This window comes from Pteropus vampyrus, unplaced genomic scaffold, assembly GCF_000151845.1.
Source record: "Pteropus vampyrus isolate Shadow unplaced genomic scaffold, Pvam_2.0 Scaffold97, whole genome shotgun sequence".
NCBI lineage: Eukaryota > Metazoa > Chordata > Mammalia > Chiroptera > Pteropodidae > Pteropus > Pteropus vampyrus.
Window position 1 is genome coordinate 6,796,936 of NW_011888878.1, and position 19,229 is coordinate 6,816,164.

The window sequence follows — 19,229 nt, forward strand, 5'->3', positions numbered from 1 at the left end:
TTTGTAATGTCTGTCTGGTTTCGGAGCCAGGGTAATGCTGGCCACATACAATCAGTTCTGGAGCCTTCCTTCTTCTTCAGTTTTTTTGTAATGGTTGAGAAAGTTAGATATTAATTCTTCTTTAAATGTTTAGTAAAATTCTCCTGTGAAGTCATCTGGTCCAGGACTTTTGTTTGTTGATAGTTTTCTGATTATTGATTTGACTTCATTTGTAGTTATTGGTATGTTCAGATTTTGTTTCTTCTTGATTCAGTGTTGGAAGATTGCATGTTTCTAGGAATTTATCCATTTTCTCCAGATTGTTCAATTTGCTAGTATGTTTGTAGTATTTTCTTAATAATTCTTTGTATTTCTGTGGTATTGGTTGTCACTTCTCTGTCATTTGTGATTTTACTTATTAGGGTCCTCTTATTTTTTTAATGAATCTGGTTAAACTTTTATCAATTTTGTTTTTCTTTTCATAGAACTAGCTCCTGGTTACATTGCTCTTTTCTATTTTTTGGACTCTATTCATTTATTTCCACCCTGATCTTTATTATTTCCTTCTTTCTACTCCCTTTGGGCTGTGTTTGGTCTTTTTCTAGTTCCTTTAGATATAAAGTTAGAATGTTTATTTGAAATTTTTCTTGTTTTTTAAGATAGGCCTATATTACTATGCATTTCCTACTTAGAACTGCTTTTGCTGTGTTCCATAGATTTTGCGTTGTTGTGTTGTTATTTTCATTTGTCTCAAAGTATCTTTTGATTTCTTCCTTGATCTCGTCGTTAACCCATTCATTGTTTAGTGGCATGTTATTTAGCTTCCATATGTTTGAGTGTTTTTCAGTTTTCTTCTTGTGATTGATTTCTAGTTTCATACCATTGTAATGGGAGAAGATGCTTGATCTGATTTTAATACTCTTAAATTTATTGAGACCTTTTTCGTGGTCTGACATGTGGTCTACCCCAGAAAATGTTCCATTGCAATTGAAAAGAATGTACATTCTGCTGCTTTGGTTGAAATGTTCTAAAAATATCTATTAAGTCTATATAGGTGGATCACTGGTATAGGCCAAGGTCAGCTGCTGCTTGTGCCCAACTTGTAAGCCCCTAATGGACACTGCAAAGTGATTTGTACTTGGTCACCACTTGTGCTAGGCTTGGAGGTGCTTGGGAGAGGCTATACTGTGATCTGAGGCCACTGCCACTTGTGCCAGGTTTGTGGCTACGTAGTTGAAGCTGTATTCCTGGCAAAGACTAGAAACTGTTTATGCCAGGCTTGGGGCCACTGGAAAGGAATTGTAATGCAGGTTGAAGTTATTCACCTCTTGTGCTGGGCTTGGGGCTGCTTAGCAAGAGTTACAAAACATCCAAAGGCTCACTGTTGCTTATTTGAGGTTTGTGGATCTTTGAGAGATTTTGAGAAAATCTGCAGGATGAGCTGAAGCAGGCTGTTTCTGTGGAGGAGCTGCTAGAGGATGTCAGGGTGGGTGAGCGAGCTGGTGGAGTGGGATCTCATGGAATCACAGTGCAGAGCGAACAATGTTAGCCAGGTTAATGGAGATCTCAGATTTGGCACCTGCCTGTGCCAGACCACCTTGGTGGGAGGAGAGTTCAACACAGGAACAGTGTAGCTAACCAGCACTTCCGTTCTGGAAGTAGCGACTCCTCCAGTCCTCCTCCTGAAACCAGACAATTTAGTTTTCCCTAGCATGTCCCTGGTGCCTTTCAAGCTGCTGTCCCTTCACTGGAGCTTAGGGCGACTGTTTGAGAATGAGTGTGTCTGTGCTTGGGCCCTTTAAGAGGATGTCTGAGCATCCTCTCTTTCTTACGTGAATGGAATCGACACTCATTTTCACAGCTAGGTGTTGTGGGGACTCCTCTTCCCTGCACTGGTGCTCTTGGGCTGGGGAGCCTGACATGGGCTTGGGAGCCTGGTGTGGGGTTGGGGTCCCTTGCTCCTCCGAGGGTTCCTCCTGATTTTTAACTGCCCAAATGGTTGTGGAACCAGATCCTTTCAAGTCTCTGTCTCTTGTACCAGTCTTCACATAGCTTCTTTTTTATATTTTTAGTTATAGGACTTCTGTTCAGCTAGTCTTCAGGTGTTTCTCAAGGGTGGTGGTTCTATAATTTAGTTGTATTTTTGATGTGATTGTGGGAAGAGGTAAGCACAGTGCTTACTTACTCTGCCATCTTGACCAGATGTCTATTTTAATTATGTTTTTAAAACTGTTTCACAATGAATTAGTAATTTAAAAAAACAACAACTGGTCCTTTATTTCAGATAGTTTGAGTTCTTTGAGAAAGAGAGTCTTGTTAACCTAGGTTGCTACTTAGCATCTGGTTTATTAAATCATGGACATTAAAAATTCTGGTTGTTGTCTTTTGTTTTTAAGCAACAAAACAAATTTTCTTCTTAGATTTGATTATATTCTTGATTTAATTTTTGTGTGGTTTTCCTTTGGTAGAGAAGCAGATTTAATTTCACTGTTGTGACATGTTTGGGAATGGTGAGCTGTCTGGGTTGGTGGAGTTGGGGGAAGTAACCCTGGAGTGCCACCGTCAAGTCTGAAGTTTTGTAGACTTGAAATGATGATCGTCACATTGAGTTTTGGGGGTTAGGAAGTGTTTATTGCCATCGAGCCATTACAGTCTGTGGTCTTGAAAGTCTTACGCAGAAAGAACAGAAATATTATTTGATAGAAGGAGAATAGATTTTGGTAGATCTGTTTGTTTCCAATAAGCTCATTGTGTTCTTTTTTCATATCACCCTATATCTCCCTCATGCTGCCCACATTGTCACTTTTTCTTCAGAGTTCCTTTTTTTCCCCTCACATTTTGGCTTTTTTCTTACATGTTAGGGATTTTCCTTAAATGGTGATCTTTGGTTGATTATCTCTGCATATATTTTCAGTAATATGTCTTACTCCACTCAGCTGTACCTGGTATTTGCAAGTAAAGAACTTCTCTGGTTCAACCCCCACCTCCCAGAGAGTATACCTCTAACCTTCTACCTGGTCTTATTTGGGGGTTTGGGGGTATAGTAATCTGGCTGGAGAGGGGAATTGGGGATGCTTATAAAGACTTCGAACCAACCCTTTGTTCAGCCCCATCTGGCATCCCAGCCTCTGAAGGTACCTCTAATTTTTGGATTCTACCCTAGAATCTCTGTCAGAGGTTGAGCAGAGATGTTGTATAATCTGAGCAGGGAGCAAGGTATTCATTTTCTCCTATGCACTTGTCCATATACCACTCACCCACTCACTGTTGATATTAAAAATATTTGTTAAAATCTGATCTGAACCTGTTTGCTTTCTTCTCATTGTCCTTCTACATAAACTTTTTTAATGCTTTTATTTTAGTTGATTTTAATTGGGTCTTGAGAGCAACTGGAGATAAAATACCTATGTTCAAGCTATCATTTTAAACTGAAGCCTTAGGTTCTTTTTATTTGTTTGTTTGTTTTTTATTAAATTTGTTGGAGTGACATTGGTTACTTGGTAGCTACTTTGGATTCTTCCATCTTATGAAAGAACTAATGTTATGCTTTTAAAGAACAAGTAATGAAATTGGTGGGTTTTTTTTATTTTAATACAATATTTTATTTAACCCTACATATCCAAATTATAATCTCATCATTTAATCAAGAAAAAGTTACTTATAATATACTTTACTTTCCCCCCCATACATTTACAGTGCATCTTAATTCATCATGCCTATATCTACAAAAAAAAAAAAAAAAATCCTACTGGAACTTGTGGATGACAGTTCTTTTAGTACTTTAAAAATGTTGAGCTACTTACTTCTGGCCTTCATGGTTCTGATGAAAATCTACAGTCATTCAGATCATTGTTTTGAAGACATGTACAGCATACAATGTGTATATGCAATGTATCTGGCTGCTTTCAAATGATTTTCTTTGTTTTTCATTATTTTAATTATGAATCTGGATGGGTAAGGTTTTGGACTTATTCTGTTAGGAGTTTTCTAAGCTTCTGGAGTATATAGATTTTAAATCTTCCACTGAATTAAGGAAGTTTTTAGCACTATTACTACTGTGAAGTAATTTTTTTCTGCATACAACTCTTTCTTTTCTTCTTCTGGAACTCTGATGACATAAATAGTAGGCCTTTTGCTCTTTCCCCCGCTGAGGCTTTCTCCATTTATTTCTCTTTGTTGTTCATATTAAATGCTTTCTATTGATCTATCTTCAAGTTTATTGACATTCTCCTGCTATCTCTATTCTACTATTAAGCACATTCAGTATGCTTTTTAATTTTAATTATTATACTTTTATTTTTCTAATTTATTTTTTCCAGGTTTATTGAAGTATGATTGACAAATAAAAGTTCTATATATTTAATATATACAATGTGATGTTTGGTATACATATAAATTGTGAAATGATTACTACAGTCAAGCTAATTAACATACCTGTCACCTCACAAGATTACCATTTGTGTTTGTGCATATTGGGAACACTTCAGCACCACTCTCTTAGCAAATTTCAACTGTACAATTCTCTTAGCACATTTCAAGTGTGCAATACATTATTAACTATTATAGTCACCATGCTGTTGTACATTAGGTCTTCAAAACTTATTCATCTTATAACTGAAAGTTTATACCTTTTGACCAGCATCTCTATTTCTCTCATTCTCCTAATTATGGTATTTTCAATTCTAAAAATTTCATTTTGTTTTTCTTCATGTCTTCTATTTCTTTGCTGAGACTTTCTGTTTTTCCATTTGTTTCAAAATAATTCACACTTCTTGATACACTGTTATAATAGCTACTTTAAAGCCTTTATCAGATACTTGTGTCACCTTGGAGTTGGTCTCTACTGATTATCTTTTTCCACATGAATTGAGATTTTTCTGGTTCTTCATATAACTTTTAATTTTGGAATATATCCTAGACATTTTGAATATCTTGGTATAAGACTCTGGGTCTTGTGGAAATCCTATGATAAATGTTGGTATTTGTCTTTCAGTGGGCAATTAATTCAGTTAGGTTTAGGCTACAAATTCTGATTAGCCTTCTGTTATTCAATGTTAGTTCTGTTTTCAAGATCTTGACAGTACTATTTGGACATACCCTGTGTATGTGCCACCCAGTGGCCAGTGTAGGACCTGGGCAGTGGTCTTTCCCTTAATTCTGTTCTTTACATCTTTGCTATGCTGTTTAGGATTGCATTTACACATGTTCAGCTTAGAGGTGAGCCTAGAAATTAATATACAACTTTCTGGAGTAGCTTTCACAAGCTCCTCCTCCCTCTCTGAGATCTTCCTGATACTTTTTGAGTCTTTTTGCCAGAAATCTGGAGCTTTCATTATGCTATTCTACTGGGCACTTCTTATGCCCACATCTGGGGCTGGGTGGGCATCAAGAGCACACAGAGAGAAAAAAGCCATGGAGGTTCACCTTAAATTTTTAGATTCACAATTCCTCTGACTGGAGAGGAAGTTTTACCTCCCTTTATATTTTAGGTGCTTGTGCTTACTGCTGCAGCCACCACTATGGGATAGACTGGGTACAGAAATATGGAGGCAAGGGGTAGGGGTGGAAAAAATGGGAAATTTTTCTCATTCCCTCTGAGTGGTAGCCAAAAGAAGAGAGCATCTCCTGGGGTTTCCACTTCATTCTGTTACCCACTTTTGGTTTTCAGGCTGCCTTGAGCCCAGGCCAGGTAATACCAGAAGAAAAATGGGAAACTTACCACCAGTTCAGGGGTACTTGAATTCTTATCTTCTAACCTACTCGTCCTGCCTCCATATACTTTTCTGAGTCCACAAATAGCTGCTTCATGTATTCTTTCCAGGTTTTATATTTGTATTAAGTGGGAGAGATAGAATAGAGTGTGCTTGCTCCACTGTAGTCTGAAACAGAACTTGGTGCTTTGTTAATTTTTGTATATTAAAAGTCTGACTTTTTCTTATTACAAAAATAACACATCTTCAGTGTAGAAAACTTGGAAAATAAAGCCAAAATCTTTTGTAAACTCATGAACTAAAGAAAACTGGTTAGTATATTGTCCTTTTTTATTTCATATATGTATTATTTTTCCACTTTAACAATAAAAAGAATTAGGTAATTAAATAAAATCATGTTGTTAATGACTTTAACCAGCAATCTTAAGACCCAGATACTATTAACTTGATCTAATATTGTTTTTACTAAATCTTATATTTTCCATAGATAGAGAGTCTTTATCCTCAATTTGGCTGGGTTGAAATTGATCCTGATGTTCTCTGGCTTCAATTTGTTGCTGTAATAAAAGAATCTGTCAAAGGTAATTGAATTTATAAAAATAAAAATAGTAAAGTATGTTTTGTTTGTAATAAGAGTTTTCCTCAGGCATCTATAGAATTTTGTGGGTTTCCTAAATATAATTATACATATAACATTTTATTGAGGTCACAGTGTCAATTAATTTTGACCAAGAATGAGACGGTAAACAAAGGCTTTATTTGGGAGTCTTTTAAGAATTACAATTTGGAAACATTGATTTGGTTAGAAACTCCAACTATATTCTGAGCGTGAGAGAAAGGGACAGAGTTTATGACAGGAAAAGGGAGCCTTACAAAGGTGTTATGCCAGTTGCTTTGACAGAGCTGTGATTGGTCTTGGCAAGCAGACTTACACTATGCTATATGTGATTAGTTGTTTATGTCTATTACTAGGTAAAAAATTTATTTTTTAATAGAGTTCAGTGATGCAGAGCCAGTTCCAGGAACTATATCAGGATGTAGCCGTTTGGTTTAGCCCAGTTCAAAAGTTCAGTTTCATGTGGAAGGGGTGAGTTAGCTCAGCTTTCTAGAGGCCTTCTGGCTCCATTTTAAATGGCTCTCTTGACAATATCAATTCGGTTTTGCTGTTTTTCTTTCACAACAGTTTCTCAGTAATTTTCAGGGGACATGTACAGTTTACAGTGAACCACTTTGTCAAGGAAAGGTAACAGTTACTCTGTCCTCTGCTTTAAGTATTTTTCAGCCACAGTATAAAGGTTCAACTTTCTTGTTCATTCCAGGTTATAGCTAGTGCCTATTTGATTTCCTGTTAGGTACAAAATGTCAGAGGGTTATAAACAAAGTTAAAACACACAGTTCCTATGGACAGAAATTACAACTGAGTAACCTTTATTATGAAATAAGTTTATGTTTTATTTTTTTTTCTTTGACGCAAAGTGCTTTCCTGACTGCAGCTATAGTCTGAAATCTTAGCTCTTTAAGAACGTTTTTGCTGTAACGTTTAAGAATATTGTTAATGTAAATTCTAAAAGGTCTTTTACTTGATTTTTCTGGCTGAATTACTTCTTCTCATCTTTTTGGTTTGAAATATTTAAAAGCCTAGAAAATTTTTTTCAGGAATAGTGCATAGGATACCTGTATACCTTTCTCTGAGATTCAGACATGTTTTACAATGTTTACTGTACCATTCTCTATAAACTTTTTTGGCTGATCCATTTGAGGACTGGTTATGATTTAATAAGCTGTTATCCCTAAATATTTCAGCATTATTTCCAAAGAAAAGGAGTATTCTTCTATTCACCACAATTCAGTTATCACATAGAAATATAACATTAATATGGTAAAATTTTCTAATACTTACTCTTCAATATGCCCCATTATTTCAGTCATTAAGACCTTTTTTTTTTTTCAATCCAGAATCCAACCAAAGATGAGACCTTTCATTTAGCAGTCAGTCAGTATAATCTCCTTTAATCTAGAGCATGTTCTTTGTGACATCGACAGTTTTCAAATTAAAGACAAATTTGGTAGACTGTCCTGCATTTTGGGGTTGTCTGATTATTTCCTTCTGATTAGATTCAGGTTAAATATTTTTGAAAAGAGAAGAGTATAGGGGGTGATTTGTTTTTCTCAGTGCTCAAATTAAAGTCGTCCCTAATTTGCCTAGCAAGGTAAAATGCTTTTTTTAAAAGAACATCACAAAAAACACCTGAGTTGCTATATTTTAAGAAATTTGGATTTTTTTTTAAAAAAAACTACGTTTTTATTTGCATCCTAGCATCTGTTTGTATAGAAAATAAAGTCTGAGCTTCAATAATTATACTACTTTCCCTGGGGATTTTCCTTTATTACCATCTACCAGATTCTATTATGGTTAGTCATTGCTTAAATTAAGATCTAATTTTTTAGTATTATTAGGAAGAAAATACAATCTGATTGAGTGTAAGCAGTGTTTTTTCTAACAGTCAAAGCAAAAAAGACCATTTTGTTATTATCAGGAAATAAACTTTTTTCCCTTTAAGTAAAAAAATAATACAAAATCATCTTAATAATGCTTTCTTTATTAGTTCCAATTGTGTTATTAAAATGCTAAACCCAGATGATTTTCATAAAGATTATATTTAGTGATTCCTTTTCCATACTATGATAAAAAACTTCACTGGCTTTTAAACATGTGTTGCATCTATCTTTAACTTTAGCTGCAAGAATAGAGATGAATCAAATTGTTGGCCTTGGCATTTCAACACAGAGAGCAACTTTCATTACATGGAACAAGTAAGTGCATTGTGTGGTAAGCACTCTATTGCTGGGTTCATACAACAGTGAATACACTGCTGTGAAACCTGTTTGGAGAATTTTAAATTTGTGAATTAAGAACAATTTTGCTTGGTTAAGAGAGATGAAAGTAGGCCTACATTCTGGCTTATTAAAATATGTTCTGTGCATGTCATCTGGGCTTGATTTATATAAAATAATAACCATAAAAAAAACTGTTGCTGTTCCAAAAATTCTCCATTTCTTTCTTTTGGTGTGAGTTAGTTTTTCAAATAAACCTGGATTGAAGACCTAAAAAATTAGTTTATACTTAAAAAGATTCAGGGCAACCTAACAAATTTCAGAAACACAATATAATTATGGTATATATTTTCAGTCTACCCCAAATTTAACATTTAAGTACATATAGCATAAGAGCTATATGTAGATTAATCACAATTATACTATCCTAATAGCTACCATATAGCGAATACCTATAACAGTACTTCAGATTCCATTATCCTTACAAGGAAACCTGTTATTTCAGTATTATGTCTATTTTTACAGAGAAAGAAACTGAGACTCAGAAAAATAAGTTGTTCAAGGTCACTCAGTTAATAAATAGAGCCAAAATTCCAAATTATCTTTTTACTCTGAAGCATATGCTCTTTCCAATACTCCATTTGCCTTCAATGTGTGTTTCTTACTTTAAAAACAATAACAAAACACCGTAAAATGTCTGTTACAAAGCACTAGACTCCAAAGGGCATCTTGAACTTGGGGCAGTGGGGAAGAATAGTGGTTAGTGCAGGGCATAGGGATAGGTTTAAGAAATATAATGAAAGTGATTTCACAAGAACTTAGCCTTTAATTCAGTATTAGGGAAGAGGAGGAAGTTTAAATTTACTAATTTTTCTGGGTTGGTGTTCAGGAGGATAAGATAGAAATTATATAGACTATAAGAGAAGGAATGAGTTAGGTGATGATGAAGGTTGATAGAAGGGAACATGATAAAGTATTTGGCTTGAGACATGTGAACGTGGAGATATTATCTCAAAGGTGGTTAGAATATTGGTCTGGTTTAGACTGAGGCATAGCTCATTTTCTTTAGATAGAAGTTCTTTTTTTCAGGGTATAATGCATCTCAGATTAATCCCTGCATCTGTATTCCCCCAAAATCTCCCCCCAAGTCCCCACCCAGTGGCTTGGGCATAGCAAATTAAAAATCATCTATGTAGATTAGAGTTTCTAAACAGTGATGCTGTTGACATTTTGGGCCAAGTGATTCTCTGTTGTTGAGAGATGTCCTGGACATTGTAGGATGTTTAGCAGTATCCTGGCCTCTATCCACTAGATTGCATCTCACTCTCCTAGTTTTGACAACCAAAAATGTCTCCAGACATTGCTAAATGCCCCCATGATACAGGGGGTAGAATCACTCCTAGTTGAGAACAGTTGACATAGGCAAAGTCTGGAGAAGTAGATGTGTTCTCTTGTAGGGATTATACGGATAGAAAAGAAGAAGACTGAGGATCTGGACAATGAGCCCCCTGCCAAATTAAAAAAATTTGGGAGCAAAAAGCTGGCAAAACAAGACTGAAGTGAATCTGGGAAGTAGATGGTCTGGAAGTAGAGGCAGGAGAGTGTTCCTAGGGAAACAACTGATTGGAAGTATCATGTTTGGTTAGATTTGGAGATTAGGTTATTGGCCATGAAATTGCTTTCATCAGAACCCAGATATCAGGTCATTCATGACACAAAGAACAAAGGATTAGGAAGCAATGTTTTTTTGTGACAGGAGGACCATCTCTCACTTTCAGGAGAAATAGAAGAGCCAGATTCCAAGATAGTTCACTTCCCTTTCTAGTGTTGCTGTTGTAGAAGGATAAGATTTCTTTCTAAGACAATTAATTGTGATTTTTTTTCTTTTTGGCTGTCCTTTCTTGAAATGTTTGTATTCTTTCAAGTGTTTTGAAATTTTGCTCAGAGGCACTGAAATACTGGATATTTTCAAATAAAAAAAAAAGGAGGCACAGGAGGCTTCGTACTTCTTTTACTTAAAATAATGGAGCCTTTTCTTCTCCCTGGCCCCTGGTAAGCTATTGTAGCCTATAAGGCTAGCAGATTTTTCATGCCAAACAGCTAAGATACATTATAGGAGTGGGAACATTTCTGAGCCAGAAGGAAGTACTCCTTGCTCATTTTTGAGAGAAAAATAGAGACAGACTGGACCTTGTGGAACAATCTATTGTTTATTCTAGTTCCAGCCATCACCTCCTTTTCCCAGCTCATTTTCTTTTTCTCCATGTATCCATGGTGCATTTCTGTCTTCATGGCCATGGAAATGTTATTTTCCTTATAGCTGCTGTCAGAAAATCTAAAACTTTGAAATTTCTTTTTGTTTTTCCTCCTTGCCCTGCACCCCTCCTCCCCCCCACCCCCGCCCGCAACATTCTGATGCCAGGAAACTTGGTTTTTACTAACTTTTTTCAGTTCTTGAGTTTTCTTCCTATTCTTCAGGTTAATTTTCCTTCACTATATTTAATACAGTGTTTTTAGTCTATCTTCCAAAATAACTCTCAATGATATCTTCTCCATTTTGGTATTTTAAATTCCTTTTGTTCTAAAAAAAGATCATGACATATTTTGTTTCTTCAATCTCTGTTTCTCTCAGAGAGGCTTCTGCCAACTAACCTTAGAACAGGGTGTGTGCCAATTAGTAACGTAAACTATGAGTCACATGAACTAGCATTCACTCAGTAACTGTTTGAGGACTTAGAGGGTGTTGGCTGCTGGACTGAATATAAAGATGAATAAGAATACCAGCCCTCAAGGAATTTACAGTCTCATAATACAAGTACATAAATTATTGTGTTCCCACAGCACCAAAGGTATATTTTTGTAGTACTTGCTACTTGTATTAATAGTTCTTACCAATTACTTATGACATAAAACATTTTAAGAGCCATAGAATGATAGTATTTTAGAGAGGTTTAAGGCAATTCATTTACAGCATTGCCTTTCATGTTTTTCCTCCATTTCTCCTTTTATTGTTGACAGAGATAAAATAAACCCAATCTACTGTATTATGAATTAATGATGCTACTTTCATCTTGTGATCCTGTCTTTCTTCAGCTATACTAGCCTTAAATACATCATGCTTCATCCTGCCTTGGACAATTTGAACATATACATTTTGGGGAGAATATTCGCCCTTTTTGATTGTTCCTATTCATCCTTTAGAGCTCAGTTCCATTGTTACTTCTCAAAGAAGCCTTTCCTGACTCCCGGACTAGGCAGGGTCTCCCTGTTAAATATGCTCCTGGCACCCTGTATTTATCCTTTATAGGACTTATTTTTGCTGTACATAAGCAATTGAGTAATTGATTATTTGCTTGACATGTCTCTCTGTTCACAGTTGTGTCCCCAGCTCCTGGCACAAATTGGTACATAAATGTTTGTTGAATCAGTGGTTTAGAATCAGATTTAAATGTGTAAGTAGCTGCTATTGTAGATTGGCTCCAAAGAATCATATATTAATAGATTTCATTTCTATCAAACACAGTCTGTTAGTCGCTGTTGGTAGAACAAAATTTGTTCATTTATCAAATACCTCTTGGTACTGAGCTATGCAGTGAGAATCTGAAAGTGAAGAGATTGTGCCCTCACGAGGCTCACAGTCCAGTGGTAAATATAGATGTATGTGTATATAGATAAGTTGGGGTGCAGCCTGATAAATGTCTGCCCTATAGAACTGCTTTGTACCTGGTAGTGAAGGAGCTAGAGGGGGAGACTGAATAGCCTAGAAGGGGGAGTTAGGCAAGGCTTCATGGAGTCATTTGAGCCAAGTCTTGAAGGATGAATAGGAGTTTCCTAAGTGAGAAGAGTAGATCACTGGCAAAGGCAGGAGATGCAAGAGCATAATATATATGAAGCATCAAATATTGGAAATCAAGGGGTGAAATAAGGAAGGCACCATGCCTAAGTGTTTAATTCCTTCTTAACTCTGACCTCATCTCTGACCTCCCTCCTCCTGTCCTGTGCTCCAGCCACACGGGCTTGCTCTCTGTTTCTTGAACATTCCCCGCTGGTTCCTACTTTTGGAAGGAGCAGCTTTACACCTGTTGCTCCCTCTGCCTGAAGCTCTCTTACCTGAGATCTTACCTGTTTCTCATCATTCAGATCTCACCTCAAAGATCACTTTTTCTAAGAGACCTTCTTGATCATTTTATTTACTCATCACTTTGCCATTTTATTTTCTTCATATCATTTATCATTATTTAAAATTTTTATTTCTTTGCATATTTATTTATTACATTTGTTTATTTCTTTGCATATTTATTAAATAAATAAATAAATAAATCTTTCTTTCCCACAGAAATAAGTTCTGTGAGTGTTGGGATTTTTGCCTGCCCTGTTCACACTAAGTCCCTCACACCTAGAATAGTACCTCACACACAGTAGGCACTCAAATCATTGAGTGATAGAGATGAACCTGGAGAGGAAGGCAGGGTCCCAGATCAGGAAAAACCATTTGTTGTAGTAAGGAGTTTGCCTCTTATAAGCAGTGGGAAACTGTCAAAAGCTGTTAAGCAGGAGAGTAACGTGATCAAATTTATATTTTAGAAAATTCTTGAAGAAGAGTAGGCAGTGGATTGAGGGAAGACTCAGAATAGGAAGTCTCTTTGAAGGCTATTGCTTTTTCAGTTCTCTGATCTTATATCTAAAGACACTTCACCCCCAGTTACTCTATTCCTTTTCATAGTATAATCATTATATGAAATAATATATTTTTCTTTACTCATTTTTCCCACTCCACATTAGAATATAAGCTCCAGAGATGTTAAGAACAATCACTCCCAAGTTTTGACTGAAACAAGTGAAGGATACTGTTAACTTAGGTGTGACACACTACAGGAAGAGGAGCAGCAGGTTTAGGGTGGACATGTTGCACTTGAGATGACATGGGACAATCTTAGGAGATATGAGGAAGACAGCTATTTGTGAGGGGATGGAATTTAAATGAGTGGTCCTAGAGATGTAGATTGGTGAGTGGTTCTGTGATGACTACATTCATGAGTGTGGGTCAGATTTTTCAGAGAGAGCAGCTATTTAAAAAGAAACAGGGGACCAAGAATGCAATCCTTAGCAAAGATCAGAATTTAGCTGGCAATCAAAGGAAGAAAAATCTGCAAAGGATGTACTTAATTTAGAGAGGTAGGAGGAGAAACAGTACAGTGATGTCATGAAAGCTTGGGAAAGTGACAGTTTTAAGACAGAGGAAGTGATTATCTGGAGCCAGTATTGCAGAAAAGTCAAGTCAAATTGAAAAGGATCCTGGAAATCTGGGAACATTGGTGACAATAGTGAATGTAATTTTCATGAATGATTGGGAATCTAAATTGCATTTGAATTTTATTTGGTCGAGGTAGTGAGGGGTGATGAGGAAGCATTGAAGGGGCTTAGCTAGGTGGGGGGCATCCTGGGTCAAGAGAGATGTTTTTGGTTCTGCTTCAAAGATGGGAGATCAGGTATGTTTAGAGAGGGTATTGAAGGAATATTTGATTAAATGAAGTGATGAAAGAGACAGGAAAGCATGGATGTAGAGAGTACAGGTGGAGATACCAGCCTTAGACTTGGAGAGGGAAAGCATTTCCTTTGAACCAAGACAGAGCTGCATAATGGCTGTAGGTGTAGCTGGTGTAGGAGTGGGAGATCGAGGAAAGTCTTTCTTTGTGTTATTTCTTCAGAGAAATAGAGAAGTAGGATGCCAACAGTGGCCTAGAGCTTGAGAAATCTGGTGAAAATTTGGATGTGCCATTTGTGGGGAATGGAGAGGAAACTGATGAAGGACAAGAGAAAGAATTATCATTTTAAGTGACTATGAGAGCATGGATGAGGTTGTATCCCATAGATATGGATTGGTACCAGTTCACAAGGCTATGTGACTTTTCTCCAATCCCTCTCAATATTTCTGGCATTGACATTAGAGAGAGAAGAAGGTTAGATTGGTCCCATATTAGGTGTTGAAAGGTAAATAATTAACTTGAAAGTCAAGGTGTAAAGAGTGACATCATGAAAAATAGTGGAGTAGAAAGCTTTAGGATTGGTCGGTCTTTCCACCAAAGCAACCATTGAGTTGGAAAGAGAGATTGCAGTAAACTTTTTCAGAACTCTAGAACCTGGTTGGTCCTTATAACAACCAGGGGAGTGCTGGATGAAGATGGAGGCTACTATTCTTAGTTAAGAGAGGGTATATGCAAACCAGCCACCATCTTCCATTCCTTAGCCCTGCTGCAGGTATAGGGAAAGCAGCCCACATTACTGGAAAAAGTGGCTGGTGCCAGGGCCGGGAGTTGGGACCTTGTCCTACATAATTTTGGCTTATATGCTTTGGTGGATTTGGCAGTGCCCTGCAGGACAGGCATAGATGTTTACCTAAGTTCTGGCCCTCTCAGCCCTCTCAGCTGCATTGGCTTCCTAGACAGCATCTGTTGGAAGGTTTAATGGGCTACTCCCATTCTGGGTTTTTTTTTTGGAGCCAGGCATTTGAGAAAATCTTTGTTCAAAGAGGCCCACACCAAGACATCATAATTAAATTGCTAGTTTAAAGACAAAGAAAAAAATCTTAAAAGCACTAAGAGAAAAGCAGTTAGTTATCTATAAGGGATCTCCCATAAGACTGTCAGCTGATTTCTCAACAAAAATTTTGCAAGCCAGAAAGGATTGGCATGACATAGGCAAAGTAATGAAAAGCAAGGACCTATAACTGAGACTACTCTACCCAGTAAAGCTATCGTTTATCCTCCAAGGACAGATAAAGAGCTTCCCAGACAAGAAGAAGGTAAAGGAGTTTATCACCACTGAACCAGTATTACAAGAAATCTTAAAGGGACTTCTTTAAGAAGAAGAAGGAAAAAAAGATCATAAATGTGAATAATAAATTGGCAATATCTATATACCTATCAATAATTACTTTAAATATAAATGGACTAAATGTACCAACAAAAGATATAGAGTGGCTGAATGGATAAGAAAAAAGACCCATACATATGTAGTCTATTAGAGACTCACTTCAGATCAAAAGTCACACACAGACCAAAAGTAAAGGAATGGAAAAAATATATTTCATGCAAATGGAAACAGAAAGAAGCTGGGGTAGCAATACTTATATGGGCTTTAAAACAAGGGCTATAACAAGACAAAGAAACATCATAATGATAAAGAGATCAATGCAACAAGAAGATATAACCCCTATAAATATTTACACAGTCAATGGAGGAGCACCTAAATATATAAAGCAAATATCCATGGGCATAAAGAGAGAGATTGACAGTAATACAGTCATAGTAGGGGACTTTAACATCCTATTGACTTCAATTGGTAGATCTTCCAGGCAGTAAATCAACAAGGAAACAGCAGCCTTAAATAACAGACCAGTTGAATTTAATTGATATTTTTGGAACATTTTACCCTAAAGTAGCAGAATAGACATTCTTCTCAAGTACACATCAAATATTTTTCAAGGTAGGCCATAGGTTAGGTCACAAAACAAATACCTTCTCCAATCACAATGGTATGAAGCTAGAAGTCAACTACAAGAAGAAAACTGAAAAATACATAAACACATAGAGGCTAAATAACATGCTACTGAACAATGAATGGGTTAACAATGATATCAATGAAGAAATAAAGGGATACTATGAGACAAATAAAAATGAAAACACAATGACTCAAAATCTATGGGACAGAGCAAAAACAGTCCTCAGAGGGAAATTCAGAGTAATACAGGTCTACCTTGTAAACAAGAAAAACCTCAAATAAACAATCTAACCTTACACTTAAAGGAACCATGACAAGAACAGCAAAAAGTCCAAAGTGAATCAAGAAAAAACAGAAATTATGGACAGACCAAAAACTAATAAGAAATTGAATCAGTTAAAAAAACAAAAACAAAAACAAACAAACAAAAAAACACTACCAAAAAACAAAAGTCCTGGACTAGGTGGCTTCACAGGTGAGTTTAACCAAACATTCAGAGAAGAATTAGTACCAATCTTTCTCAAACCATTACAAAAAATTGAAAAGGAGGGAAGGCTCCTGAGCTCATTTTATGAGGCCATAATTACTTGACTCTAAAACCAGACAAAGACATTAAAAAAAAGATGATTGTAGACCAATATTCCAGATGAACATTGATGCAAAAATCCTCAACAAAGTATTAGTAAACTGGATTCAGAAATACATTAAAAGATCATATACCGTATTCAAGTGGGATTTATTCCTAAAATGTAAGGTTGGTTCAATATCCACAAATCAATTAATGTGATATATAAACAAAATGGAAGTTAAAAATCATATGATCAGATCAATAGATGCAGAAAAAATATCGCACAAATCTAGCATCCATTTTTGATAAAATTCTCAGCAAAGTGGGAAGAGAGGGAATATACCTCAGTGTAATAAAGGCCATGTATGACAAACCCCCACCTAACATCATACTCAATGGTGAAAAGCTAAAAGTGTTTTCTCAAGATCAAGAACAAGATGTCCACCTTCGCCACTTCTATTCAAAATAATATTGGAAGTCTTGGCCACAGCAATCAGACCAGAAAAAAGAAGTAAAAGGCATTCAAATTGGAAAGAAGTAAAACTGTCATTATTTGTAGATGACATGACACTATATGTACAGAACCCTAAAGCATCCACCAAAAACATATTAGAACTGCAATTTAATTCAGTAAACTAGTAGGATACAAAATTAATATTTGCAAATTGATTGTATTTTAATATACCAATAATGAATTATCAGAAAGAAAAATTAAGAAAATCCCATTTACAATTGCATAAAAAAATACCTAGGAATAAATTTAACTAAGGAGGTAAAAGACCTGTATTTGGAAAATTATGATATTGAAGAAATTGAAGAAGATACAAATGAATGGAAGCATATATCTTGCTCATGGATAGGAAGAATCAACATCATTAAAATAGCCATACTACCCAAAGCAATCTACAGCTTCATTACAATCCCTATTAAAACACTCAATGGCATGTTTTACAGAACTCACATGAATAAACATAAAATTTATATGGAACCACAAAAGACTCTGATCAGCTAAAGCAATATTGAGAATGAAGAACAAAGTTGGAAGAATCACACTACCTGATTTCAAACTATACTACAAAACTGTAGGAATTAAAACAGCATAAACTCAGATACATAAATCAATGGAACAGAATAGAGAGCCCAGAAAATAAACCCACACATGTATGGTCAATTAATCTATGACAAACAAGGCAAGAATATATACTGGGGTAAAGACAGCCTCTTCAATATATGGTGTTGGAAAATGGACAGATACATGCAAAATAATGAAGCTAGACCATTTCTTCCACCATAAATAACAATAAACTTAAATAACAATAAACTTAAATGTAAGACCTCAAACTATAAAACTCCTAGAAGAAAATGCAGGCAGTAAACTCTGACATTGATTATAGTAATATATATATTTTTGAACATAATTCATCAGACAAAAGGAAACAAAAGAGAAAAATTAACAAATGGAACCACATCAAACTAAAAAGTTTGCACAGCAAAGGAAATTATCAACAAAATGGAAAGACAATCTACTGAATAGAAGATATTCACCAATGACACATCTGATAAAGGCTTAATATCTAAAATTTATAAAGAACTCATATAATTTAACACCAAACAACAACAACAACAACAACAACAATCTGATTAAAAAATGGGCAGAGAACCTGAATCGCTATTTCTTAAATGAGGACGTACTAATGACCAATAGACAACATTTGAAAAGATGCTCAATATCACTAATCATCAGAGAAACACAAATTAAAACTACAGTGAGATACCACCTCAAAACTGTCAGAATGGCTATCATCAATACATCAACAAACAGGTGTTGGTGAGGATGTGGAATAAAGGGTACCCATGTGCACTGTGCAAATTGGTGTAGCCACTATTGTAAACAGTATACAGTTTCCTCAAAAAAATTAAAAATAGAACTACTTTAAGACTCAGCAATTTCACTTCTGAGTATTTATCTGAAGAAATCCCAAACATTAATTAAAAAAGATATATGTATCCCTATGTTCATTGAAGTATTATTTACAATAGCCAATATGTAGAAGCAATCTTAGTGTCCATCAATAGATGATTGGATAAAAAAGAAGTAGTATACATATAATGGAACATTTCTCCACTGTAAGAATAAAATCTTACCCTTTGTGATAACATAGATTGACCTACAGGATGTTATGCTAAGTGAAATAAGTCAGTCAAAGAAAGACAAATACTGTATGATTTCACTTAAATGTGGAATCTAAAAATCAAAATAAAACAGAAACAGACTTATAGAATCAGAGAACAAATTGATGGTTACCAGATGTGAGGGAGATTGGAGGCCTGGGTGTGGAGAAATTAAGTACAAATTGACAGCTACAAAATAGTCACAGAGATGTGAAGTACAGCATCGAGAATATAATCAATAATACAATAAATATGTGTGGTGCCAGGTTAGTACAGAATGATCGGGAGGAATCACTTCCTAAGTTATATAAATGTCTAACCACTGTGCTGTACATCTGAAATTAATATATTGTTGAATGTCAACTGAAAATGAAAAATAACCTTCCCATTTACACAAAGAAAATCTTGGTCAGTTCACAGAGATAATAGAAGTTTCAGAAACTTCAGCAAGTACACAACAAGGA

At 35.6% G+C, this 19,229-nt stretch overlaps 1 protein-coding gene across 2 annotated transcripts in view; it reads left to right on the forward strand.

Annotated features, from left to right (window-relative positions):
- The window catches only part of GK5 (glycerol kinase 5 (putative)), a 68,112-nt gene that overhangs the window by 4,653 nt on the left and 44,230 nt on the right, over positions 1-19,229 (forward strand). The window contains exons 2-3 of one of the 2 annotated variants that reach the window (XM_011364456.2): positions 6,178-6,271; positions 8,429-8,504. The exons of the other annotated variant lie outside the window; for it this stretch is intronic. Of the exons in view, the coding sequence (XP_011362758.1) occupies positions 6,178-6,271; positions 8,429-8,504 (170 nt within the window). The remainder of the gene's footprint in view (positions 1-6,177; positions 6,272-8,428; positions 8,505-19,229) is intronic. 2 annotated transcript variants of the gene reach the window in all.